This window comes from Bidens hawaiensis, unplaced genomic scaffold, assembly GCF_021521415.1.
Source record: "Bidens hawaiensis isolate Kalapana, Puna unplaced genomic scaffold, B.hawaiensis_p1.1 tig00012897_1, whole genome shotgun sequence".
NCBI lineage: Eukaryota > Viridiplantae > Streptophyta > Magnoliopsida > Asterales > Asteraceae > Bidens > Bidens hawaiensis.
In genome coordinates this window covers 34,215-58,887 of record NW_027492076.1, presented here as the reverse complement: position 1 = coordinate 58,887, position 24,673 = coordinate 34,215, and the positions used below count along the sequence as shown (strand labels likewise).

The 24,673-nt window shown below is 37.9% G+C and overlaps 1 protein-coding gene and 1 non-coding gene across 2 annotated transcripts; one reads left to right on the top strand and one right to left on the bottom strand.

Annotated features, from left to right (window-relative positions):
• The first annotated feature begins 392 nt into the window (after positions 1 to 392).
• TRNAK-CUU (transfer RNA lysine (anticodon CUU)) lies at positions 393 to 465 on the top strand. Its single transcript has one exon. It is a non-coding gene; the product is annotated as a tRNA-Lys (tRNA).
• Positions 466 to 931: 466 nt separating this feature from the next.
• Positions 932 to 24,585, bottom strand: LOC143542506 (protein disulfide isomerase-like 5-2). Its single transcript, XM_077035077.1, has 8 exons — positions 24,504 to 24,585; positions 24,393 to 24,415; positions 24,035 to 24,096; positions 5,148 to 5,370; positions 4,694 to 4,797; positions 3,535 to 3,905; positions 2,430 to 2,737; positions 932 to 1,356 (listed from the first exon to the last, which is right to left on the bottom strand). Exons 1-8 carry the CDS (start codon positions 24,583 to 24,585, stop codon positions 1,048 to 1,050), a joined length of 1,482 nt encoding a protein of 493 aa, XP_076891192.1. The 3' UTR covers positions 932 to 1,047.
• Between the last annotated feature and the right edge of the window lie 88 nt (positions 24,586 to 24,673).

Here is a 24,673-nt window from a genome sequence, read left to right as displayed (position 1 = left end):
AAGTGAGCATGTTTAACCTTTTTAATTAAGCATGAGTACATGATCCACCTATTTATTAAATAAGTCTGTCCACTTACGCATTTATGACTTGTTTAACCCATTTTTACAATTCACCAAGCCAATTAACATGCTTACAACTTTTATTACCCGTTAACCTGTTTGGCACCTGGTCCGCCCAGAACCTGTTCGATCCGATCCGAGCCAAACCAAATTAATATTCCAAGGCTTTTTTGAACTTTCCTTTTTAAGTGAAAAGATTATTAAATTCCAGTGAATATGAGATTAACTGAAATTGGTTTCAAAACCGATTCCTTCCATATTAATAGACAATGATAAAGAGAAAGAGTGACACTTGTCATTCTTATTCATAGATTGAACAGGGCTTACAACAAGCCCGTCTAGCTCAGTTGGTAGAGCGCAAGGCTCTTAACCTTGTGGTCGTGGGTTCGAGCCCCACGGTGGGCGTTTATTTTTTTATTTACTCTTTAATTAAAACCGATTGTTGTTTCAACTTTATAAATTTATAAAACTTGAACATACTAAATATCCACCATCTATGTTATATCGATGCTTTTGTCAACAAAGATTCTTAAAATGTGTTCATAACATACACTATATACAGGCTGTCTAGGTTCGAAGTTTGTTACCAACCATTTAACCAAATCGGCCGCTTTCACATTTAACAGGTGCTATATGACATCTTATCATTTGAGAAAATTGAACCGTAAAACCATGAAAGCTGGCCGGTTCGGTTTGTCTCTTCCCAAAACAGCGATTTGCAGTTCGGACTAAAATTTTAGTCAACGCCGGCCAATATTAGTCCCAGATTTCTTCTATATGCTGAAAATGATGCATCATGTGTATAGAATTTTGATATGAACTGCTTCTATTTTTGATAATTTAAAAGGTTATAGCAACATAAATCTAGGTTCAAAACAAATAGGAAAGGATACTAAACATAAACAAGAATCATGAAACAAACATAAACAGTCCCATAATCAATCCGAACCTATGCAACAACGTGTGTGTTCCTACAAAACCCACTTTCTAATCTTCCTTATCATGAGACATTCGGTTATCTGGTTCAGCAACAGAAGTTGAACCAGTATAATGAAATGGGTCCCGAGTATTATCACCTGCCAACGGTTCTTCTTTTCCAACGGTCGCAATGAGAAATACAACAGCAAACAAAAAGATGAGGATGTAAACGGTTCGCATGCCAAGAAGTGACATAAGATACCCGAAAAACGAAGGCCCGAGTGTTTTTTCTATTATTTTTCCCTCTCTGAATCTTTCAAGAAATAGTGTGATTTGGGATCCTTGATCTTCGCTTTGAATGCTTTCGGAACCGATAACCTGATTAACATTTAAACATGAGTACCTAATGGTTGTCTGTTTTGTAACCGTGAGAATTTGTTACCAGAAAAGTCACATGGCCCGCAAACAGGCATGGTCGGGTTGACCCGCAAACACATTTTCGCTCGTTAGAAAAAACAATATTGTTACAATAATCCAGATCTTTGAATTGAATGATTTGGAAGTTTGCATGAACAGAAAGAGTATGCAGGTCAACCCAACCCGTCCCAACTCTATTTGACCTAGGGGTGTCAATTGTGTCAAGTTGGTCCCAACTCTATTTGACCTAGGGGTGTCAATTGTGTCAAGTTGGTGCGCTGAATTTTTCAACCTAAAAATGACCCATATTTTTATTCGTGTAAAAAGCCTCAACCCTGACCCACATACACTTAAAGTGACCCATATTTTTTATTCGTGTAAAAAGCATCAACCCTAAACGTGTCAACCAGGTTGGTGACTAATAGTCAAGTTGTAAACGTGTTAATCGGGTTGGCGGGTTGCAGAAAAATGTGCTAAATGGGTCATTAGCGGGGGTTAGTGGGTGGGCCTGTTTAACTAAACATGTTGGCAGGTCAACATGTTTAACTAAACAGGCTAAACAGGTCAATCTGAAGACAACTCGCTTAACCCATTTATCTAAACATGTCAAACAGGTTGGCGGGTTGTGAGTAATAACCAAGTTGTAAATGTGTTAATCGGGTTTGGGTTGTAGACTAATGGCTTAGACGGGTCATAAACAGGTTAGCGGTGTGACCTGTTAAAATAAACAGATTGGCGGCTCGACAAGTTTAGCTAAGCGGGTTAAACAGTTCAACCTGAACACGACTTGTTAAACCCATTTATCTAAACGTGTCAACCGGGTCGGCGGGTAATAACTAATAATAAAGTTGTAAACGTGTTAATCAGGTTGGTGAGCTGTAAAGAAAAGGTCACATGGGTCATAAACAGGTCAGCGGGTCAACCCGTTTAACTAAACGGGTAAAACAGGAAACCCAAACACAGCACGTTTTTAACCGGTTTGTATAAGACAATCCAACCCATTTTAACCCGTTAAACAAGCGAAAACAACTCACCGAGAAAAAAATTTCATTTCCATCCCAAACGACCATCTTTGGTAATGAAGTTTTCCTACCAACTTCAAAAGCCTCAGCAAAATCTTGCCATTGGTTAAAACCAACATAAGCGAATACAAATTCACGGTTAGCAGATGCAGCAGCCCTTAATAACTTAATAAATTTCTTTGATTCATAATGTGTCTCGTCCTCGAAAATAGTCAATACAATGTTCCGTTTATCATCTTTTAATAGCTTAAGACTCTCTCCGGTTATCGGTAGGGTCAATGGTAAAAGATTTTGCTTAACAAATTCTTCCACAAACTTATCTGTGTATTCATAAGAGAAGGAAGACAAATATTAGAACAATGAAACTAAATATAAATTAAAGAGCTACTTTTTCCAGGGACCAACGTCTTACAGGTCAACCCCACCCAATTTGACCCATCAGTACAGGTGTGCATGAAACTGAGATAGCCAATCCATAACCGACATAACCGAACCAAAACAACTAAACCCAACTCAAAACCAATGGTTTGGTTTTCTGACTTTTCAAAAAATCAAGTTACCAGTTTGGTCTCAATTTTGTGTGCACCAAAAACAGAAAAACCTAACAGAACCCGTAAAAACCGAGAAAATCGACTTTTTTTAATTGAATTTATGGATTATAATTTTATTTTTGAATATTAAGTAATTAGTTTAATAAATGGTGTGGCCTATAAATTTTAGCCTAAATGTGTAATATCAATTAACCATTGATTAACAAAAAAGTTTAGATCCAAAATTTTCAAGCCCATATGGCAAAAGTGAACAACTGAAACCAAGCCCATTGTGAAAACCGAATGGTGTTAAAATAACTAAAAATGTATAATCATAAAATGTTTATATTAGTTCTTTTAAGTTATCTGTTAACTACGAATACAAGGGCATTAAAGTCATTTATTAAAATTTAGCAGCCAAGTTAACCTTCATCATTTTAGTCATTTAGGGACCGTCCTTGTTACAAAGGTGCAAATTATTGGACTAAAGGTGTAGTTTTTCAAACTTGGGGACCAAAACCAAAATCAGTGCATACCACAAAGACTATTCCGTGTAATTATTCAATAAAATCAAATAAATAACTAACCTTCAAAAGGGCCATAAAAGATAGTCTGTTCATTAAAATTTGGATGAAGAGCCAGCAAAGCAGGCACCTTATCAAAATCATATAAATTCATGGTTTTCTCTGAGAAATCTTTTGCAACAGAAAACCATGCGTTTTTCTTGAATCTAACCGCGAAACTTGATATTGCTGACTCCTCCAAACCAAAACCTATAAATATAGGAAAAGACGTCCCCGCCGACTCAACAAACTCAGTAATACCAGAATCGGATTCAAGAACAGTAACATCAGGAGCAACAAACTTCTTCAGGTACCGAACTAGCATGTCAGATTTTCTGGGCCCACGATAATCAGTTGGAACTCCATTCATAAAAATCTTTAAGGTCGGGAACCCACTGTTACATAACAGATGCGTGTTTTAGAGAAAAATAAAATCCACTGATGTTAAAAATCATAATGTAGAAATTAATAGAAAACAAATAACACTGATTAGAGGTGGCAAATGGGCAGGTCATGAGGTTTGGTTAACCGGTCAAATGGGTCATCTTTGAATCTGGGTCGATACGTAGGTTGGCCAAAACTCTTTTTGTCCAAAAGTTTAAATTTTTTATGAGCATTTAGTGTCATACATGATTAGAAATGATAATGTAGTTCCTTCCGTTAAATGATTTAGCAATTTTTTGGGTCCAAAAATATAAAGCCCATATTGTAAACCGAATAAATGAATGGAACCCAAAAAAAATAAAAAAAATGAAACGAACCGAATTTTTGGTTGTTTGTTCGGTTCGTTTTTTCCGGTTTGGCCAAAAATAATAATCTTGGGCCTAAATCTTTCTTTAATTAGTAATTAGTTGATTATTATACATTTGGGTTGTGCTATTTATTAAGTTCTTGCACATTGCTTAACATTCAAAATAAAAATCCATAGATTTGGTTTGGCTTGTTTTTTTCAGCTTTCAAAGCTGAAACCGAACGGAAAAACAAAATGTGGATTATGGACCCGCTTGACTCGGTCTTGTTAGCCTTTCAGATTTGATTTTATATTGCATGTTATAGCATGACCTGAAGTGATCAATTTATAAGAAAATGGGGTCGAAATTGCGACATCTAATATTGATTTTAGACTGAGTCAAAGGTTTAAAGTGAAAATAAGTTGGAACTGAAATGAAGGCATGTAATGTACTCAATTTCATATTTTGAAGCAATGCGGGAATACTTGTCAGCATCTATTTTTGCAATCACAACAGGGTTCTTCAATCCAGAAAGCAAAGGAGCTGCTTTATCTAACTGAAGGAAACATCAACAGTTTGTTAGATTTTATCAACCACTAATTACAAGTGAGCAAAATTATAAATTAGGCAATTATAAGAATCCAATAGGCGTATATAAATTAGAAAATGAGGCGGTCCTTGTGAGCTTTTGATGGTTGTATAACAAATAGAATTTGTTTTCTTTAGGATGTTTCCTTATTATTATTAATTAAAGTTACATTCTTTATCTTGTTGCCATGATTATTGAAAGTATTAATATTACACCCATCCCATCCTATCGTATAGCATTTAATAAATGTTTTCCTCTTCATGAATCATCTAATATTCATAATTAAAAAAACCCCTATTCATTTCCATTGCTAATACCTCGGGAGAAAGACGCTTGCAGTGGCCACACCAGGGGGCATAGAAATCAACGAAGACCAAATCAAAGGCGGAGATTGCCGCTTCGAAATTGGATTCGTCAAGCTCCAACACCTTCCCACCCTTGACGTTGAATTCATGGCACGAGATAATACAACAGAATGCGTTGATTATTATTAAGTGGAGGAGGACACGAGGAGACATGATGATGATTCTTGATCTAGGGCTTTAAGCACAGATCAGATCAGATCAGATCAGATCAGATCAGATAGTCCAGTTTTTGGCACCCAAACAAACAAACAGCGGTTGTTTTATGCAGCAGCAGCAGCAACCAACTTTGAATATTAATACTAACCGTGTGTGGGTGCGACGGGAATTTGATCGGACTTGATTAGACTCTTGGGCCGCGTAAATGAACAAATGATTAATATACTTGAATAAGAAACGAGTTGAATAAGAAATAAAAGGATTTTGATTAAAGTTTGATCTAACGATCTAAGTTTGAAGAAGGCATAACTGTATGACGTTTTAAAACGGTTGAGTTAGATCGGTTGTCGCAATTGATGTTAGATTTAATTTTGTCGTGTGTTATCACCAAACCCATTCTTGGTTTTAAACAATTTATTCCTTCCATTGAAAAATAGCCATTGTATTTTGTATTGTGTGTATGAGAGTATGTCTAGTACGTTGATTCCATCCATTATTGGCTCGTACGTCAACTGTGTATGATTTAGTCGGTATGAAGTTGGCGGTTTCATAATACAGGTACACGATTTGTGTATATGAAAAAAAATAAAAAAATCTACAAATAGCGAAAGATAAATTTTAATACGACGTTAATCATGCATAACTGCAAAAAAAATGTATAGGGCAAGTAATTATAACATGTTATCATAAAGAGCTGCTTTTTTGCATTGTGAAATACATCTAAGCGGAGGTGTAATGGTGGCCTCGTACCAACATCATAAAAAGTAATGAAGCTGAATTGTAGTGACAGCAACAAGCATCACAATAGCACATGTAAATATGTAAGATATAGATATGCATAGGAATATAGGCTTACTTTGTTTAAGTTGAACCAACTTCAAGTGAGATACGTAAAGAACTCGTTTTTGTAGCGTCGTTGAAAATGTGCTGACCTGGTTGATATGCTCATTAACATACAAAACCAGTTGCATTATGTGACCGCTATACAAATGCATTGCTTTTTTTTTTGTTAAAACGACAGTTTAGTAATAACAATATCAAATGTTATTCTTTGGTGTATAAGCAAGAACTTACGTGGTATCTTGCAGGAACAATCAAACTTGCATTGTTGTTTTATGAATCTCCCGGTTATTATTTTTTCTACAACATCTATATAAGAAGCACGGCATTTATCTTAGATGTATGTGTATTTATGTAGTGTGCATTTGTCATAGCATGTGTTTTAAACTTCATTTATGTCTGCGTACCAACAATTAGTTTGAGGTTCCTTCTTCGTAGGTGACTGTGAATGGAATGAGTTTTGTTTGTTGACCGATAACAATACTAAATTGCGTTAAACCATTAAGTATTGTTCATGCTTTGGTAAGTCCTTGTATTTGGAACTTTCGACATCTATTTATTATTATTTTTTTGTTCGATTTAAAGGAAAATGCACTTACTTTTTTTATTAATAAGGATAATTTTTTTTCATTGATGACAGCAGCCATAAAGTGTACCCAAACAAATGCCACGGTATACCGTATTTCACACCGTGTTAAAGACGAAAAATAGTCAATTGTGTAGTATGGCTCCATTTCGTTTAGGCGGTGTCGAAATTAAAATAAGATGTTAGGTTGTCCAAAAAAATATTGAATAAATAATTTTGGCGTTGAACGGTATCAAAATCCATGTAAGATAAAGCTAGGAATTCCAATTTCTTACGATAAATTCCTAAAATAGACGATAAACGTACAAATTTGTGCGATGATTTTTGTTTGGGGTCAAATTTATAATGCTTGGTAGGGCGTTTAAGAAAGGACAAATACCGTAAAAAACAACATATTTTTTGTTTTTTTTTCTCACAAAAGTTCCTTAATAATTTTGCACACAAAAGTCTCTGAACATGCTGATTTTGAACAAAAAATGACATAACTTGTAAAAACACATTTTTTTCCTTATATGACAAAAATTGACATACTATAGATGAATTTTATTTCATAATGTAGTTTATTATGCGGTAAATCTTGACATAAGCTTTCAGATATAATATTTATGGTTTCAAAAGCAAAAGCGATAATGGAGATGAAAAGAATATGGCAGTGTTTAGTATGCAAGAGCAGTAATGACAATGGAATGAACCGATTCATTGCGTCGGAATGAAAAAAATGGCATTTAGTTGCTCAATGAAATGAAATCATCCATTACACATGAAATCTCATTCCATCAAAACCATTCCCCCCCTTTTTTTCATTCCATTCATCCTTCACCCTACTTTCTCACCACCACCTACAACAACCACCACCACCACCTAGTTGCCACTGTCGCCATCGTCATCACCACCTCTGTCGCCGTCGCCACCACCACCTTACCATCAGTGCTACCATCGCCACCACCATCGTCGTCGTAACCACCGCAACCATTGCCACCACCGCTGCTTGACCATCACTGCTAGCACCACTATCACTGCCTAACCACCACCACCGTCGTCGCCACCCTACCATCGCCGTCACTACCAATGCTACCACTGTCTGACCACCACCACCACCACAACTACCGCCCCTGCCGCCTGACCCACCACCACCGTCGCCACCACCACCACCATTTTCGTCGCCGGAGCTTCCACACCGTTGCCATTGTGTGTGTGTGTTTTTTTTTTTGTAAAAAAAATTATTTTAAGATAGGAGTGTTTTTATTATTTCTATTTCATTCCTATAATTTTTTTGGATACCAAACAACATAAAGTAACAATTCATTTCATTCTCATCAGTTAACCAAACAAGACAAAAGAATTGTAATGATCCATTTCATTCCATCGTCCATTCCATTCTTTCTCCCATTTCATTCATCCTATATTCCATTACCCCTAACCAAACATACCCTATAAGAAAAAAAAATTGACATGAGTGGAGTGGAGTGTAGTCCACGGAAATACACCATGGGATTTTGAAAATTCTAACTTAGGATTGGAACTTAAACGAGTATAACTTATAGGTTAAAGTTAAATTTGTTTTCTAGTATACTTATAGGTTTTTTTGAAGCTTTTATTGGCGTAGTTTATTGTATATGAATAAATAGTTAATATATGTATTATAAAACATTTAATAAATTCATATATTTTCATGTTCTAGGGTCCAATTGGTATAAACTGTAAACCAAATCGTTCACTACGGTTTTAAACTTTTGAAACTGACCAAAAGTTTTGAAAAAAAAAACCGACCATGAAACAACGTTTGTATGGTTTCACGTTTTTATACCGAACAGTAAACACCCTAATGTCACCATAAGGAAAAAAATTATCTTTACAAGGTATGCCACTTTTTTGTTCAAACTTTACATGTAGAGGGATTTTAATGTGAAAAATTTATTGAGCAACTTTTATGAGAAAAAAACAGAAAACATGTTGGTTTTTTTTTTATATTTTCCCTTTAGGAAATCCACTGACGTTGAAAATTGTTAGCCAGTAGTTGTAGAAGCGAAGTTTGGTTTTAATTTTCAAGGACAAGCGAATTTTTTGTATAAAGCTGAGATTTTATTCACATACAATGTAAAAATTATCAAATAGGGTGGCCCGATAATGGTATGTGCCCCTGTTTTCTTCCGGAGGTGTAGGAGAGGCAATGTTTGTTTCTGACATCCTGAAAGTGTTGTATGCATTACTTGGATTAGAATTACCAATGAGTAAGATGCTGTAAGAATGGTAGATGCAATGTTAACAGGCTAGATGGCCAGGAATAATATAATATAGGAGGTAACATGAAATGAGGCAAGCGACGTATGAAATTTGGTTTTGGTTATGAGCACCAGGACCATATAGGGGTTGTTGGAGAAAATGAAACTGTCATTGAATGCATGCATCAATGGGTTAACTGGTAACTTGATGGAGTGTGGGTTTCATTTCTTGAATACGAATATACATTGACTAGTTATTAGTTAATATGAGTTTAATAGTGGTTAATTTCTTAGAAGAATGGTAAACTGGTAACCGATTTAAGTGTATGATTGAATGGGTGTCAATTTGTGAGTTGATGGAATTGTCTGTTTTCTTTGCTTTTAGTGAACACATAAACGAATATTTACTAAAAGTAAAAGTATTACCAAGTTAAACTCTAAAATACCATGATCATTAAATCCAACATTTCAAAATAAACCAGATATATAAAGGTTTTTAATCGTGATTGATCCGTTTGCTGGCTGTAATCAGTAGTAACCCGTAACCCGGTTGAGCTCAACTTTGATTTGACCCTCCATATTCCCTTAAAATCTAGAACGAATTGCTAGATCTGTAAAATAATCATATTTAGAGTATCGAAGGTCCGAAAAATGACACCGTCGACCATAACTCAAAAGTTCAGGTGCAAAGTAAACCAATTAAGCATGTGGGCAAACCATATTTCATATTCAAAAAAGCAAATGACAGCTGCTCCATGTAAGGCCCCGTTACCGGTAACCCTACTTTCGTGTTGGATTTACTCATAAACACAGTTCTAAATATCAGAGTTAATTAAAACATTTATGCGGAATATAAAACTTTCAATAAACATTACATAATTTATAACTTGTCTCAAAACATTTATTGTCTTTCACATTAAAGCATTAAAATTAACACATCATAGGTCTTCAGATGCCAGATTCTTGTTCAGTGCCATGTGTCTCCTCAAGCGAGTTGCCTCATCCTACTCACCTGCGTGCATACTAAAAGTCAGCTACGCTGAGTGAGTTCTAGTTAATCACATAATCATACAATACATTCTTACATTCCATACTTAATCTCTTAACTTTCTTTCATATACACCTAAGTGCTTTTACTTTCATTTTTACTTTCATACTTTCTTTACATACACAATCATACGTTCATTCTTACCTTCATACTTTCCTTACATACATAATCATACTTCTTAAAGAGCCTTTCGCCCTATAACCTCACAGATATTATAAGGGTCTGGTCCCTAGTTTTCGAATATTATAAGGGTTCGATTCCCTACCATCACAGATATTATAAGGGTCTGGTCCCTATCATCACAGATATTATAAGGGTCTGGTCCCTAGTTTTCGAATATTAGAAGGGTTCGATTCCCTAACATCACAGATATTATAAGGGTCTGGTCCCTATCATCACAGATATTGTAAGGGTCTGGTCCCTAGTTTTCGAATATTAGAAGGGTTCGATTCCCTAACATCACAGATATTATAAGGGTCTGGTCCCTATCATCACAGATATTATAAGGGTCTGGTCCCTAGTTTTCGAATATTAGAAGGGTTCGATTCCCTCTTCGTTACCATACAACCATACATCATACCTCGAGTATTATTAGGGCTCGGTACCCTTTTCGTAACCATACAACCATACATCATTATTTCCTTCTTTTATTAACCTTATCACATTTATACGCATGAGCATACATATCATATTTACCTTATACTTAACATTACAACCTGACGGTACGTGCAATATCCGAAGATCGTTCACGTACCATCAAGCAATCATTCATACATATCACATATATCACTTAGGGCATACACTTATCACTTAGGATAAATGTATTAACAACACATCAAGTATGCACACAGCCCCGAAAACATAACAAGGAATGGGGCTAGAAACTCACCTGAACACGGTTACGTTCTCCGTTGATCGTAATCCCTTTCTTCAGTTGTGCACGGCTGACTGTATAACAAGTATACATATCAATTTAACTATCACTACTTATAATGTATTTCTATCTTTATATGACCCACAACGAACGGGGGTCCGGGGGCAGCGCCCCTGGCAGCGGGGTCTAGGGACGGCAGCCCCTAGCAGGGTCCAAGGGGCAGAGCCCCTGGCTGGGGTCGAGCTGCCAGGTCAGCTTGGAAAAATTTTATTTCCATTAACTGTCTTAACACATTTTTCATTAGATTTTAATTTATTTTCTAATCGAACTTGACTTTAGGCGAAGTTAACCTTAGGCGAACTTAGCTTTAGGCGAAGTTACCAGCTAGGCGAACTTAGCTTTACAGCGAAGTTGCCATCAGGCGAACTTGGCTTCAGGCGAACTTGTCATCAGGCGAACTTGGCCTCAGGCGAAGTTATCATCAGGCGAACTTGGCCTCAGGCGAAGTTACCAGTTAGGTGAACTTAACTTTACAGCGAAGTTGCCATCAGGCGAACTTAGCTTGCAGGCGAAGTTCATCAGGCGAACTTAGCTTGCAGGCGAAGTTCGTTGCTTTGAAGGCGAAGTTGCCCAGACAGCCGCTGTTTTAGCTTCTGATAGGCATTTCGAGCGATTTTAACACCCTTGCTATGGTTCAATATCACCCACTACGCTACCCGGCCATTTTCGGTCGTTTATACACTAAAAAGCTTGGATCTTTAAACTTCAAAGATCAAGAACCATACCTTTTTGGGCTTGTTTGGATCTCGTTTACCTGCTTAATCACAACCAACCGCTCTCTCTTTATCGGACCTCGCTCTCCCTCTCCTCGGCTGCCGCCGGCGGTTGTAGGTGGTGTGTATGTTATGGAGTGTTTTTAGGAAAATGATGGAAATGAAGGTATTTTGGGGTTTTGGGGGTATTTATATCCATGAAATCCCATTCTCATTTAACCCATCTCAATTAATCCCAGTCCAAGACCCGCTCCTTACTCGATATTAATTAATTACGCGAAATCACTAAACATAACTTCCTTTATTCATCATTAAAATTTTAGGATGTTACAAGTCTCCCCTCCTTAAAGAGGTTTCGTCCCCGAAACCTAACTATTACATAAACAAAATAGGGTAAAACTTGCGCATCTCATCCTCGGCTTCCCAAGTAGCATCTGATCCCTTGCGGTGTTTCCATATCACTTTTACCAAGGGTATAATCTTGTGATGAAGCTGCTTCTCCTTGCGATCAACGATCTCTATCGGTTGTTCAATGTAGTTCAATTGTTCATCAACCTCAATGTCCATTAATGGCACGTGAGACGTGTCATCAGCTAGACACTTCCTCAGATGAGAAACATGGAAGGTTGAATGAATTCCTTCTAACTCATCGGGTAAATCCAGTTTATAAGTTACTTCACCCACACGACCTACAATCTTGAACGGTCCAATGTACCTCGGACTCAACTTTCCTCTTTTCCTAAAACGAATAATTCCTTTCCAAGGCGAGACCTTAAGCATCACATTGTCACCAACGTTAAACTCAATTGGTCGTCGCCGCTTATCTGCATAAGACTTTTGTCTGTCTTGCGAGGCTTTCATTCTTGCTTTGATCTGATCGAACTTTGAAGACGTTTCTTGAACCACTTCTAGGCTTCCCATTTCTTTCTGACCAATCTCACCCCAACACACCGGGGTTCTACATCGTCTACCGTAAAGCATCTCAAACGGTGGCATACCAATACTTGAATGGTAACTGTTGTTATAGGTGAACTCTTCCAGATGCAGATGATCATCCCAACTTCCACCAAAATCTAAAACACAAGCACGTAGCATATCCTCAAGGATTTGGATCGTCCTTTCAGACTGTCCATCGGTTTGAGGATGATACGCCGTACCGATGTTCAACCTCGTCCCCATAGCTTCATGGAATTTCTTCCAGAACCTCGAAGTAAACCGTGTATCTCTATCAGACACGATCGATAACGGTACTCCATGCTTGGTTACAACTTCTTTGATGAACAAACTTGCTAACGTTTCTGACGAGATGGCCTCTCGTATGGGCAGAAAGTGAGCACTCTTGGTCAAGCGGTCCACAATCACCCAGATGGTATCATGTTGCTTAGCTGTACGAGGTAGCTTAGTTATGAAATCCATGGTGATGTGTTCCCATTTCCACTCAGGTATCTCTAGCGGTTGCATCTTCCCATAAGGCTTTTGGTGTTCGGCTTTGACTTGTAAGCAAGTTAAGCACTTACCAACATAATCCACTACATCGTTCTTCATTCCTGGCCACCAGTAATCTCTTTTCAAGTCTTGGTACATCTTTGTAGCTCCTGGATGGATTGAGTACCTTGACTTATGAGCTTCATCTAAGATTCGACTTCTAAGATCACCATGGCGTGGGATCCACATACGGTCGAACCTAGTCTTAACTCCATGAGTGTTTTCCATCAACTCATCTTGCTGACCATAAATCCTTTCTTTCTTTACTAACCCTTCATCTACTAACACTTCTGACTGCACCTTGATGATTTCTTCAAAAAGACTCGGGTTCATGATCAACTTGTATGACTTCACTGTTGCAAGGACTTCCTCATTCTTACGACTTAACGCATCAGCGACCACGTTAGCTTTACCGGGGTAATACTTAATCTCACAGTCGTAATCCTTTATCAATTCTAACCATCTTCTCTGCCTCATGTTCAATTCTTTCTGCTCGAAGAAGTACTTTAAACTCTTATGATCGGTATAGATAGTACACTTAGTGCCGTACAGATAATGCCTCCATATCTTAAGAGCATGCACTACAGCTGCTAACTCCAAATCATGCGTCGGATAAGTACTCTCATGGACCTTCAACTGTCTAGACGCGTAGGCTATCACCTTCCCTCGTTGCATCAACACGCAACCTAACCCTTGATGCGAGGCATCAGCACAAACAACAAAATCCTCATCACCATCGGGTAAAGTAAGGATTGGAGCTTGCGTGAGTCTCTTCTTCAATTCTTCAAAGGCTTCCTCCTGAAACTTTCCCCAACTGAATACTATCGACTTTCGGGTCATACCGGTCAGCGGTGCGGCTATCTTGGAGAAACCTTCGATGAATCTCCTATAGTAGCCAGCTAACCCTAGGAAGCTTCTGTGACATTCATGACAAAACGAGGTACACTATATTCTTTACGTAACAAGTAAACGATAAATCGGTTAATTCGTAGTGCTTAAACGAGTAACCGACTGATACTAACTATGACCCGTATACATACTGAGGGGTCATATACGAGTCTTATATATGTTATAGAGGCTAACATATTGATATTTAGGCCTCGGTACGTTTAAAACTCTTTAAACGAAAAAGGTTTCGTTTATCGATACGCTATAAGCTTAAACGCAATCGTTAATATCAAAACAAGCATTGTAGCATCCGTTAAGCCGAAAAAGATTTATAAAACACTTATATGACATGTTCTAAGTAATCCGTGAAAATATTTTGGAATTTTACAACGATTCAGTACGTTTTTCTTATTTTACAAAAATAAGCTGAAAAACACTCGTTTTTACGCTATTTCTTACACCCGAATTAATTTTCTTGCGAAAAACCGGACCCGAACTAAATTTGAAGTGGGCTTTTCATGTTTGGGCTTGTATGTATAATTTAATGGGCCAAAACAGCCCATTAAGGGGCTCCAAGGAATTCCGATCGGCAGCCCTTAAACCCCCCACATGTTTTCTTTTATAAAGCTTATTCAACAAGCTTTGTTATTCATTTTAACATACAACAAACTTTCAAGTCCAGCAGCTCTAAACCCCTGTGCTCTCAACTTCCTTTCAAACCCTAAGGTGAGATCAAATTCCATAAAGTTTTAACAAAGTTTGATGTATATGATTAATATATAAACATGTTTTAATTAGTTTTAAACATGTTTAACCATCCAAAAACCCTAAAAATCAAGTAAAATTATGTGTTGATGTTAAACATGTTTACAAACCAGGAACATATACTTTTTTGGTCAAAAACGCGGATTAGAACATGAATACAACGTTTTTACGGTTAGAAAGTTCGGTTTGAACCCAAAACCGAAACCCTAATTATCAAGGCTGTTACATGGATGATTTATGCTTGGTTTGATGTTATATGATATGTAGATATACTGAGTTTGCAACCCGAGACCCGGAGAATCGTTTAAACTAGCAAAATTCATCGAAAACCGACAAGGTAAACCCGTAATACTCGTTTAGGGGCTGTTTAGTATTAGGTTGTGACGTGCTTGTTGTTAGCTTGTGAAAATTTGCAGGGACATTAGGGATCATATAAATGAGTCCCTGTTCAAATTTGGTAATTTTTCGATAAACGGAGAATATTTGGTGAATTTATTCCCGTTTATGAGCGTTTATTTGGGAAAAATAGCTAAACATATTGAAATATTATGAAACTTGGTTTTGGAGTTTGATATGGGATGGTAAGATCACTGGTAAAGTTTGGGAATCATTGGAAATGCCTAAGTATGGTTTGTGCAATCATGATTTAACCGAGTTTTAACAGCCGAAAAACGCACAAAAAGGCATTTTGTCAAAAGAGTTAGGTTCTGGAAATTTTGCAGGGGCTATGTAATCACATTGAGGCCATTGGTAAAAATTATCGGATTTTTCGAAGGTCGTTTGATATAAACGGGCCATTTATTACACGATTATAACCTATTAAATGAATTTTTATAAATAAATAATTAATCATAAAATTTCTGGAAATATTTTTATAAAATTCTCCATGTCTTAATGTATTTTTACAAAAATTTACATAATTTATATATAATTACATATTTAATTATGATTTATCAAAGATTTAAATTATAATTGTTTTAACGAAACCGGCAGTTTTGTGTTTAACGGACTGACTGGTATGTCAAAATGTCAAAAGTGGTCAAAGATCATATTTTTGAATGATATTGATAAAAACGAACTTTTTACGAGAATTCCGGACAATTCGGGTGGATTGTACGCGTTTTGTATAATCAAACCCGTGTAAAAACGGAAACGAACCCTGCAATCAAACCAGACACCGAAACCTTAAAATTCTTTCATAAATCAAATTATTTTATCAATCAATATATTTACTTAAGTTTGATGTGATCTTACCTAATCCCGAAACGTATAAACGATCAACTGAGCTAGGCTCGGAAAACGGTGAAACTGAGCCAAATCCAGTTTTAAACATTTCATAGTACACAACGTCACAATCTAAGACTATGGTCATGTTCTGGGCCTAACAGCTATACCCAGATTATCTATACAGCCCGACTTAGCTTAAACACTGTACTAGTAATAACAATACGATACCGTTTATAGGAATCAGGCTATAAACGAGACATCTGACTATTTGATACGTGATTTCTGTGCGAACTACGATAAGGTGAGTTTCACGACCCTCACTTTCTAAACTGTTTTACGAACTTTTGGGGTGAAAAGCATGTTTACATATACTGATATACTTGAAAACGTGTGATGATGTGGATTATCTAAGTACTAACACTTGACAAGTCCCCACAAACACAAGTGATTAACTTCGTGCCGGTGGCGTGTGGATAGTACTATCGGTTTGACAAACCCAACTGTGACAGAGCCGGTGGGGTAAGCCGGAACATATGTAAAAACCAGTTGCACATTGTCATTATATATTTACATACTGCTATGTGGTGTTAGACATAGTACATACATGGGGCAAATTGGCTGTTAAATGCCAACAGGAGTGCATGGGCAGGAGAGGCCATGCAGTATAGCTCGTTTCGGTTTCACTTGTGGCTTAGTATAATGCATCATACACAGACATATATACATACACACTGTAAACTTTACGAACTCGTGAACTGATTTCATTGATACTCGTGAAACTTGAAACTCACCAACTAGACGTAGTTGACCCGTTTTAACATGCTTTTCAGGTAAAGCAAAAGTGGAATGATTTGCTTACATGCTTGGTGTTAGAAAGACAAGTTGAATAGCTGTGAATAGACGCTGATATAATACTGTTTAAGAAGCTCGTAAACCGGTTATGTGTTTTTCACCTAGTTTGTAAACATAGTACCTACCCATGTAATATGATGTAAATTAGCTGTTGAATTTTCTTTATAAACAATGTTGTTGATACCAGTGTTATCTGTTACATTCCCGTATTACGCTTCCGCAACTACCTAGTCGGGGTGTGACATATATCAGTCGGATTCTGCGGAGTCTTCCGATTCGTTATCGCTTCAATCTTAGCTGGGTCCACGGTAATTCCTTCTGGATTAATCACGTGACCTAAAAATTGCACTTCTCTTAACCAGAACGCGCACTTCGAAAACTTGGCATACAACTTCTCTTTCTTCAGAGTCTCCAATACCTCTCTCAGATGCTCGGCATGGTCAGACTCACTCTTTGAATAAATCAATATATCGTCAATGAAGACGATAACCGACTTATCCAACATCGGCCGACACACCCTATTCATCATGTCCATAAATGCTGCAGGAGCATTTGTTAGACCAAATGACATTACGAGGAACTCGTAGTGTCCATACCGCGTTCGGAACGCTGTCTTAGGGATGTCTGCCTCTTTCACCTTCAGCCGATGGTAGCCTGATCTGAGATCTATTCGTGAGAATCAACTTGAACCTTGCAGTTGGTCAAACAGATCATCAATCCTTGGCAACGGATATCTATTCTTTACCGTAAGCTTATTCAACTCACGATAGTCTATGCACATCCTCATACTCCCATCCTTCTTTTTCACGAACAATACAGGTGCGCCCCACGGGGAAACACTCGGTCTTATGAAACCTTTGTCGAGGAGTTCTTGCAGTTGTGACATCAATTCTTTCATCTCGGACGGTGCTAGACGGTAAGGCGCTTTCGCGACAGGTTGGGCTCCTGGTATTAAATCTATCTGAAATTCTATCTCTCGCTCCGGCGGCAACCCCGGAAGATCCTCAGGGAATACTTCTGGGTAGTCGCGTACAATAGGAACATCTTTCATTTCTTTCGTCTCGGCCGCAACGTTGACGACATACGCCAGGTAGGCACGACACCCTCGCCTTAGCAAACCCTCGGCTTTTATCATCGAAATGACATTAAGCCCAGAACTTTCCTTATCACCATAAACCGTTACCGCACTACCATCCAATGACTTTAACCTTATCATCCTACTCTTACATACTATCTGAGCCTCAAACTCAGACAACCAATCCATACCCAAAACCACATCGAACCCTCCCAAGGTCATAACGTACAAGGTAACCGGGAACTCATGTCCTTCCAATTCGATCTTACAGTTCTTAACAATTTTTGTTATTTTAACCGAAGTGTCACTGGCGGTTTCTACTACAAAAGTTTCAGACACTCGGCAACATTTCATTTTAGCTAGTTTACTAAATGGTGTGGCTACGAAACTTTTGTTTGCGCCCGAATCAAATAATACAGAAGCGGAAACACCGTTCACTAGTAACGTACCTGTGACGACATCCGGAATCTGCTTGGCTTGTTCTTGGGTCAACATGTAGGCCCTAGTCCTCAGCCTTGCTTGTTCAGCACCTTTCATCCCACTACCTCCAGCCTCACCTTCAGTGCACTCCCTTGCCATATGGCCTGGCTTGCCACATTTGTAACATGCTGGCTTTGCTCCGCACTCATTAGCATAGTGCCCTACCTTTCCGCACTTATAACAGACATTCAACCCCATTCTGCATTCGCCACCATGAGCCTTTCCACATTTGAGACAAACACCATAACTTTTACCCCACTTGCACTCACCCCCATGCATCTTTCCGCAAGTCTTACACGATCTCTTCTCCCACACTCTCTGCTTCTTATCCTTGGGGTTCCACGACTGAGTACCGGGTCGTTTAGCAGAAGCGACCCATTTCTTCTCTTTCTTCTCATCTCCCACCATTACATCATCCGCAGCCAGGTCTGCATAGACCATTTCTGCGAGTTCAACAGCAGAATCGAAAGTAGCAGGTTTACTTGTCCTGACTAACATGCGGATTCTCTGTGGTAATCCCCTCACATAACACTTGATTCTCTTAGCCTTAGTGCTGACCATATCGGGTACCAACCTAGACATTCGGTTGAATTCTGTAGTGTACTCACGATGTGTCATCGTCCCAGCTTTCAAGTTTAGGAACTTCATCTTCGCCCTTTCAACCTCGGCGTCAGCACAGAACTTCTTCATTACTAACTCCTTCAGATCGTCCCACTTCATCTCTTTGATCTCTTCTCGGGTCTTCCTCTGCTCCACACTCTCCCACCAATACATAGCCTCATCTTCAAATGATTGGGTGGCATAACCGACAGCTTGGTCAGGACGACACTCGCTGATTCGGATAATTTTGTCCATGGCGGTTATCCACTGAAGAGTAGCGATTGCGTCTCCTAAACCAGTCAGCTTAGGCGGGTCGCAACCTTTGAAGGACTTATAGTTGCAACCGCCTCGGCCCCTCTTCCTATCATCATCTTTCACAGACCTTACCTCACTTGAGTCACCCCTTTCCCTCTCGTCATCCTTTCTGCCATTACCACCTGCCCCTTCAACAGTTCTTTCACGGCTTCCAGCAGACCTTCCCGGGGTAATATTCTTCACAGCAGTGACCACAGCTTGAACAATAGCTGCTTGAATTGCAGGATCCAGTTGAACTCCTTCATTGTTTTCCGGGTTCCTTCCCGCTGCGCTTCCTTCAGCTTCAGTGTTGGAAGCGGTCTCAACCGAAGGTTGCTGGACACGACGAGGCCTGCCGCGTCGTCCAGTGCGACCTCCAGCTCCAACAATGTCTCCGGCTCCAGCCATCGTATTCTAAAAGGGAAAACACAAACATCATCATTCAAGGAACTATTTAGTACAAGGATAGCAAGGCTAACAGGTAATAACAGTGGCCAGCTGTGACTAGCTGATCACATTGCTTTCCGTGTCCTATACACTTCCCTTTATGAGTCTATTTGTGCTGGTTCTACTTAAGCAATTAGTCAAATCAACAATCAATTATTCCTATCCCTTTTGTTCACATATATTTTCTTTCTCATTAACATATATCATTTAATCATACAATTTACCTTTACTGATCTTGCTTGAGCGACACATGGCATTCTTGGACTGACATCTTCTTTCATTTCTTACTTATATCCCATACTCTGTTCGAGTCTAAGCATGTAGGATGCTTAAATCTCTCGAACTTTGCTCTGATACCAACTTGTAAGGCCCCGTTACCGGTAACCCTACTTTCGTGTTGGATTTACTCATAAACACAGTTCTAAATATCAGAGTTAATTAAAACATTTATGCGGAATATAAAACTTTCAATAAACATTACATAATTTATAACTTGTCTCAAAACATTTATTGTCTTTCACATTAAAGCATTAAAATTAACACATCATAGGTCTTCAGATGCCAGATTCTTGTTCAGTGCCATGTGTCTCCTCAAGCGAGTTGCCTCATCCTACTCACCTGCGTGCATACTAAAAGTCAGCTACGCTGAGTGAGTTATAGTTAATCACATAATCATACAATACATTCTTACATTCCATACTTAATCTCTTAACTTTCTTTCATATACACCTAAGTGCTTTTACTTTCATTTTTACTTTCATACTTTCTTTACATACACAATCATACGTTCATTCTTACCTTCATACTTTCCTTACATACATAATCATACTTCTTAAAGAGCCTTTCGCCCTATAACCTCACAGATATTATAAGGGTCTGGTCCCTAGTTTTCGAATATTATAAGGGTTCGATTCCCTACCATCACAGATATTATAAGGGTCTGGTCCCTATCATCACAGATATTATAAGGGTCTGGTCCCTAGTTTTCGAATATTAGAAGGGTTCGATTCCCTAACATCACAGATATTATAAGGGTCTGGTCCCTATCATCACAGATATTGTAAGGGTCTGGTCCCTAGTTTTCGAATATTAGAAGGGTTCGATTCCCTAACATCACAGATATTATAAGGGTCTGGTCCCTATCATCACAGATATTATAAGGGTCTGGTCCCTAGTTTTCGAATATTAGAAGGGTTCGATTCCCTCTTCGTTACCATACAACCATACATCATACCTCGAGTATTATTAGGGCTCGGTACCCTTTTCGTAACCATACAACCATACATCATTATTTCCTTCTTTTATTAACCTTATCACATTTATACGCATGAGCATACATATCATATTTACCTTATACTTAACATTACAACCTGACGGTACGTGCAATATCCGAAGATCGTTCACGTACCATCAAGCAATCATTCATACATATCACATATATCACTTAGGGCATACACTTATCACTTAGGATAAATGTATTAACAACACATCAAGTATGCACACAGCCCCGAAAACATAACAAGGAATGGGGCTAGAAACTCACCTGAACACGGTTACGTTCTCCGTTGATCGTAATCCCTTTCTTCAGTTGTGCACGGCTGACTGTATAACAAGTATACATATCAATTTAACTATCACTACTTATAATGTATTTCTATCTTTATATGACCCACAACGAACGGGGGTCCGGGGGCAGCGCCCCTGGCAGCGGGGTCTAGGGACGGCAGCCCCTAGCAGGGTCCAAGGGGCAGAGCCCCTGGCTGGGGTCGAGCTGCCAGGTCAGCTTGGAAAAATTTTATTTCCATTAACTGTCTTAACACATTTTTCATTAGATTTTAATTTATTTTCTAATCGAACTTGACTTTAGGCGAAGTTAACCTTAGGCGAACTTAGCTTTAGGCGAAGTTACCAGCTAGGCGAACTTAGCTTTACAGCGAAGTTGCCATCAGGCGAACTTGGCTTCAGGCGAAGTTGTCATCAGGCGAACTTGGCCTCAGGCGAAGTTATCATCAGGCGAACTTGGCCTCAGGCGAAGTTACCAGTTAGGCGAACTTAACTTTACAGCGAAGTTGCCATCAGGCGAACTTAGCTTGCAGGCGAAGTTCATCAGGCGAACTTAGCTTGCAGGCGAAGTTCGTTGCTTTGAAGGCGAAGTTGCCCAGATGAAGGCGAAGTTGCCCAGACAGCCGCTGTTTTAGCTTCTGATCGGCATTTCGAGCGATTTTAACACCCTTGCTATGGTTCAATATCACCCACTACGCTACCCGGCCATTTTCGGTCGTTTATACACTAAAAAGCTTGGATCTTTAAACTTCAAAGATCAAGAACCATACCTTTTTGGGCTTGTTTGGATCTCGTTTACCTGCTTAATCACAACCAACCGCTCTCTCTTTCTCGGACCTCGCTCTCCCTCTCCTCGGCTGCCGCCGGCGGTTGTAGGTGGTGTGTATGTTATGGAGTGTTTTTAGGAAAATGATGGAAATGAAGGTATTTTGGGGTTTTGGGGGTATTTATATCCCTGAAATCCCATTCTCATTTAACCCATCTCAATTAATCCCAGTCCAAGACCCGCTCCTTACCCGATATTAATTAATTACGCGAAATCACTAAACATAACTTCCTTTATTCATCATTAAAATTTTAGGATGTTACACTCCAAGTTCCTGAAAGTCAATTTTTTTTTATATTGAAGTGATCAGCTTAGATGTAGATAAATATTTATATGTTCATAATTTAGGTTTTTTATTATGTTTTATTGTTACTGATTTTCAGCACTAAAGGGTATTTGAGGAAATTGCACAAAAGTGTTCAGAAGTCGGTAACTGTTTGACTTATGAAAGTAAAACGGATGAATAAAATGCGTTCACATTTTTACGAATAAATGGGTCGGTCGGGTACGGTACATTGTACAAAACGATTGAAAGTTTAAATTTGGTAGCGGATTTTTGGTTTTCAACTGCAATAAAAGTTTGCAACATGACAGTTCAAACCTTGTTTAAAGATATTATATTAGTATATTAATTGTGTAAGCTCAATTAGTATGTCATACCCAACCCCAAACGATTATGAATTAGCAAAAATGTAACCAAATGTGCATACTGTCATGTATATGAAAACGAAAATATGGCCCAGTTCCATACCAGCCGGTTGCGATTATCATTCCAAATTTGGCTCTGGGCGAACTGGTGTAATTTAACTAATATTTCAGGAGTGTTGCAAGATACAAGACTATCATCTATATATATATATATATATGGGAAAGTGAATATGAGGCTGTTAAGCATACAACCTTACATGTGAAACCATCAAAATTAATTATTATGATTAGAGCTTTCTAAAAATGACTTTATTCTTTTTCTTATGTCTCCTTTCTTCTACACTAATTTAACAAATTTAGATTAAATTCCTAATTCCTAATTCACCATGGTCGATTATCATTTTTTTTTTCAAATGATAAGCAAATCATCTTCTCAATCCTTCATCACAATCTCTAATATTAAAAAGCTCGGAACCTAATTCATTTAAAACACATCCTACCATTATGATGACTTATGCGTTAATCACAATTATCATCAATATTTCAATCTGTTTTCCATTTCTTATTGCTCTAATTTTTTAGCAAAACTATTAATTCATCGATGCAACTATTTTAAAACTTAAATATAAATAAATTATTTTGAATAGACAAAAAAAAAAGCTTGTGCTTGTGTTAATAGTGTCATGTCCAGGTCTCGAAAGATTAATTTTTATTATTATTATTCTTTTGAAACTCGTTTTTTCAAAGTAATTTAAATGAGTTGGGCTTGAGAGAATTTTAAATTAAGAAATTGCCATTGAAGAGTGAGGAAGATGACATGCTTACACGATGAAGAATTGGGAATTTAATCCAATTTTGCTAAATTTAAGGAGAGGAAAATGATATAAGAAAATGAATAAAGTTATTTTTAGAAAGTTCTAATCAAAACTAATTAATTTTGATGGTTTCACATGTAAGGTTGTATACTTAACGGCCCCATATTCACGCATTTGACCCAATAAGCTACTGCAACAATATTTCTAAAAAACCGCTAGTAATATATATTAGTTCACCAGAAATGATGGGCATGTTTGAATTGCAAAAGTCAAAATGATGAATAAAATGGGTCGAGTTTTTGACAATTAAAAGACACGATGTGGTAAAGCCATATATTTATACTTCATGGGTTGATCTAGTACACAATGCAATACGATTGAAAGTTGCCCGTGAAACCCAACTCACGAACAAAGTAACTACAATCATCTATATTCCCCTTAAACCAAAGTTACATGAAAAATTAGATACATGTATTAATAAACATCATAACAAAAATCAAGTCGTCATCACCGGAGTTGCAAAAGAATCACAACAAGCATCAATAAATTTTGGTTCAATTCCAAACAATTCATGTTTATTAAAGTGTTCCTGGTCCAAGGGCAATTATGTTAGAATAGAAAGATTACGACGAAGACAATTATGGTATTCTCAAAATCGTGACGAACAAATTTGTTGTGTAGTTACTGTAGTAAAGAGCATATTGTAACTTGAACAGGTGATTGAAACGGATACCTTAATAACCGAATCCCAGATACCTGTTGAACAAATTAAAAAACATGAAGCTTAAAACCAGAAATAAATATAAAATAAAAAAATTGAATAAGTGAGACCTGAAATACGTACCAGCTTTTGCAATTGTAGGGGGTGAAGCAATTGCAATGAAACATTGGCCATACTTATACCATAGAAGATAACCGACGGCCATTTATTGCTTGTTGATACTTTGATTGCATAGTGATTACGGGGGTTTCAAAACTTGATTGCAGGTTTGATTGGAAGTGATTGCAACAGTT

Excerpts from the sequence above, each read along its gene's own strand:
- LOC143542506 (XM_077035077.1), bottom strand. The coding sequence starts at position 24,585 with ATGGCCGTCGGTTATCTTCTATGGTATAAGTATGGCCAATGTTTCATT. Across the intron at positions 24,416-24,503 it reads CCCTACAATTGCAAAAGCTG|GTATCTGGGATTCGGTTATT; the intron begins GTACGTATTTCA and ends TTTGTTCAACAG. Across the intron at positions 2,738-3,534 it reads CTTTTATGGCCCTTTTGAAG|ATAAGTTTGTGGAAGAATTT; the intron begins GTTAGTTATTTA and ends ATGAATACACAG.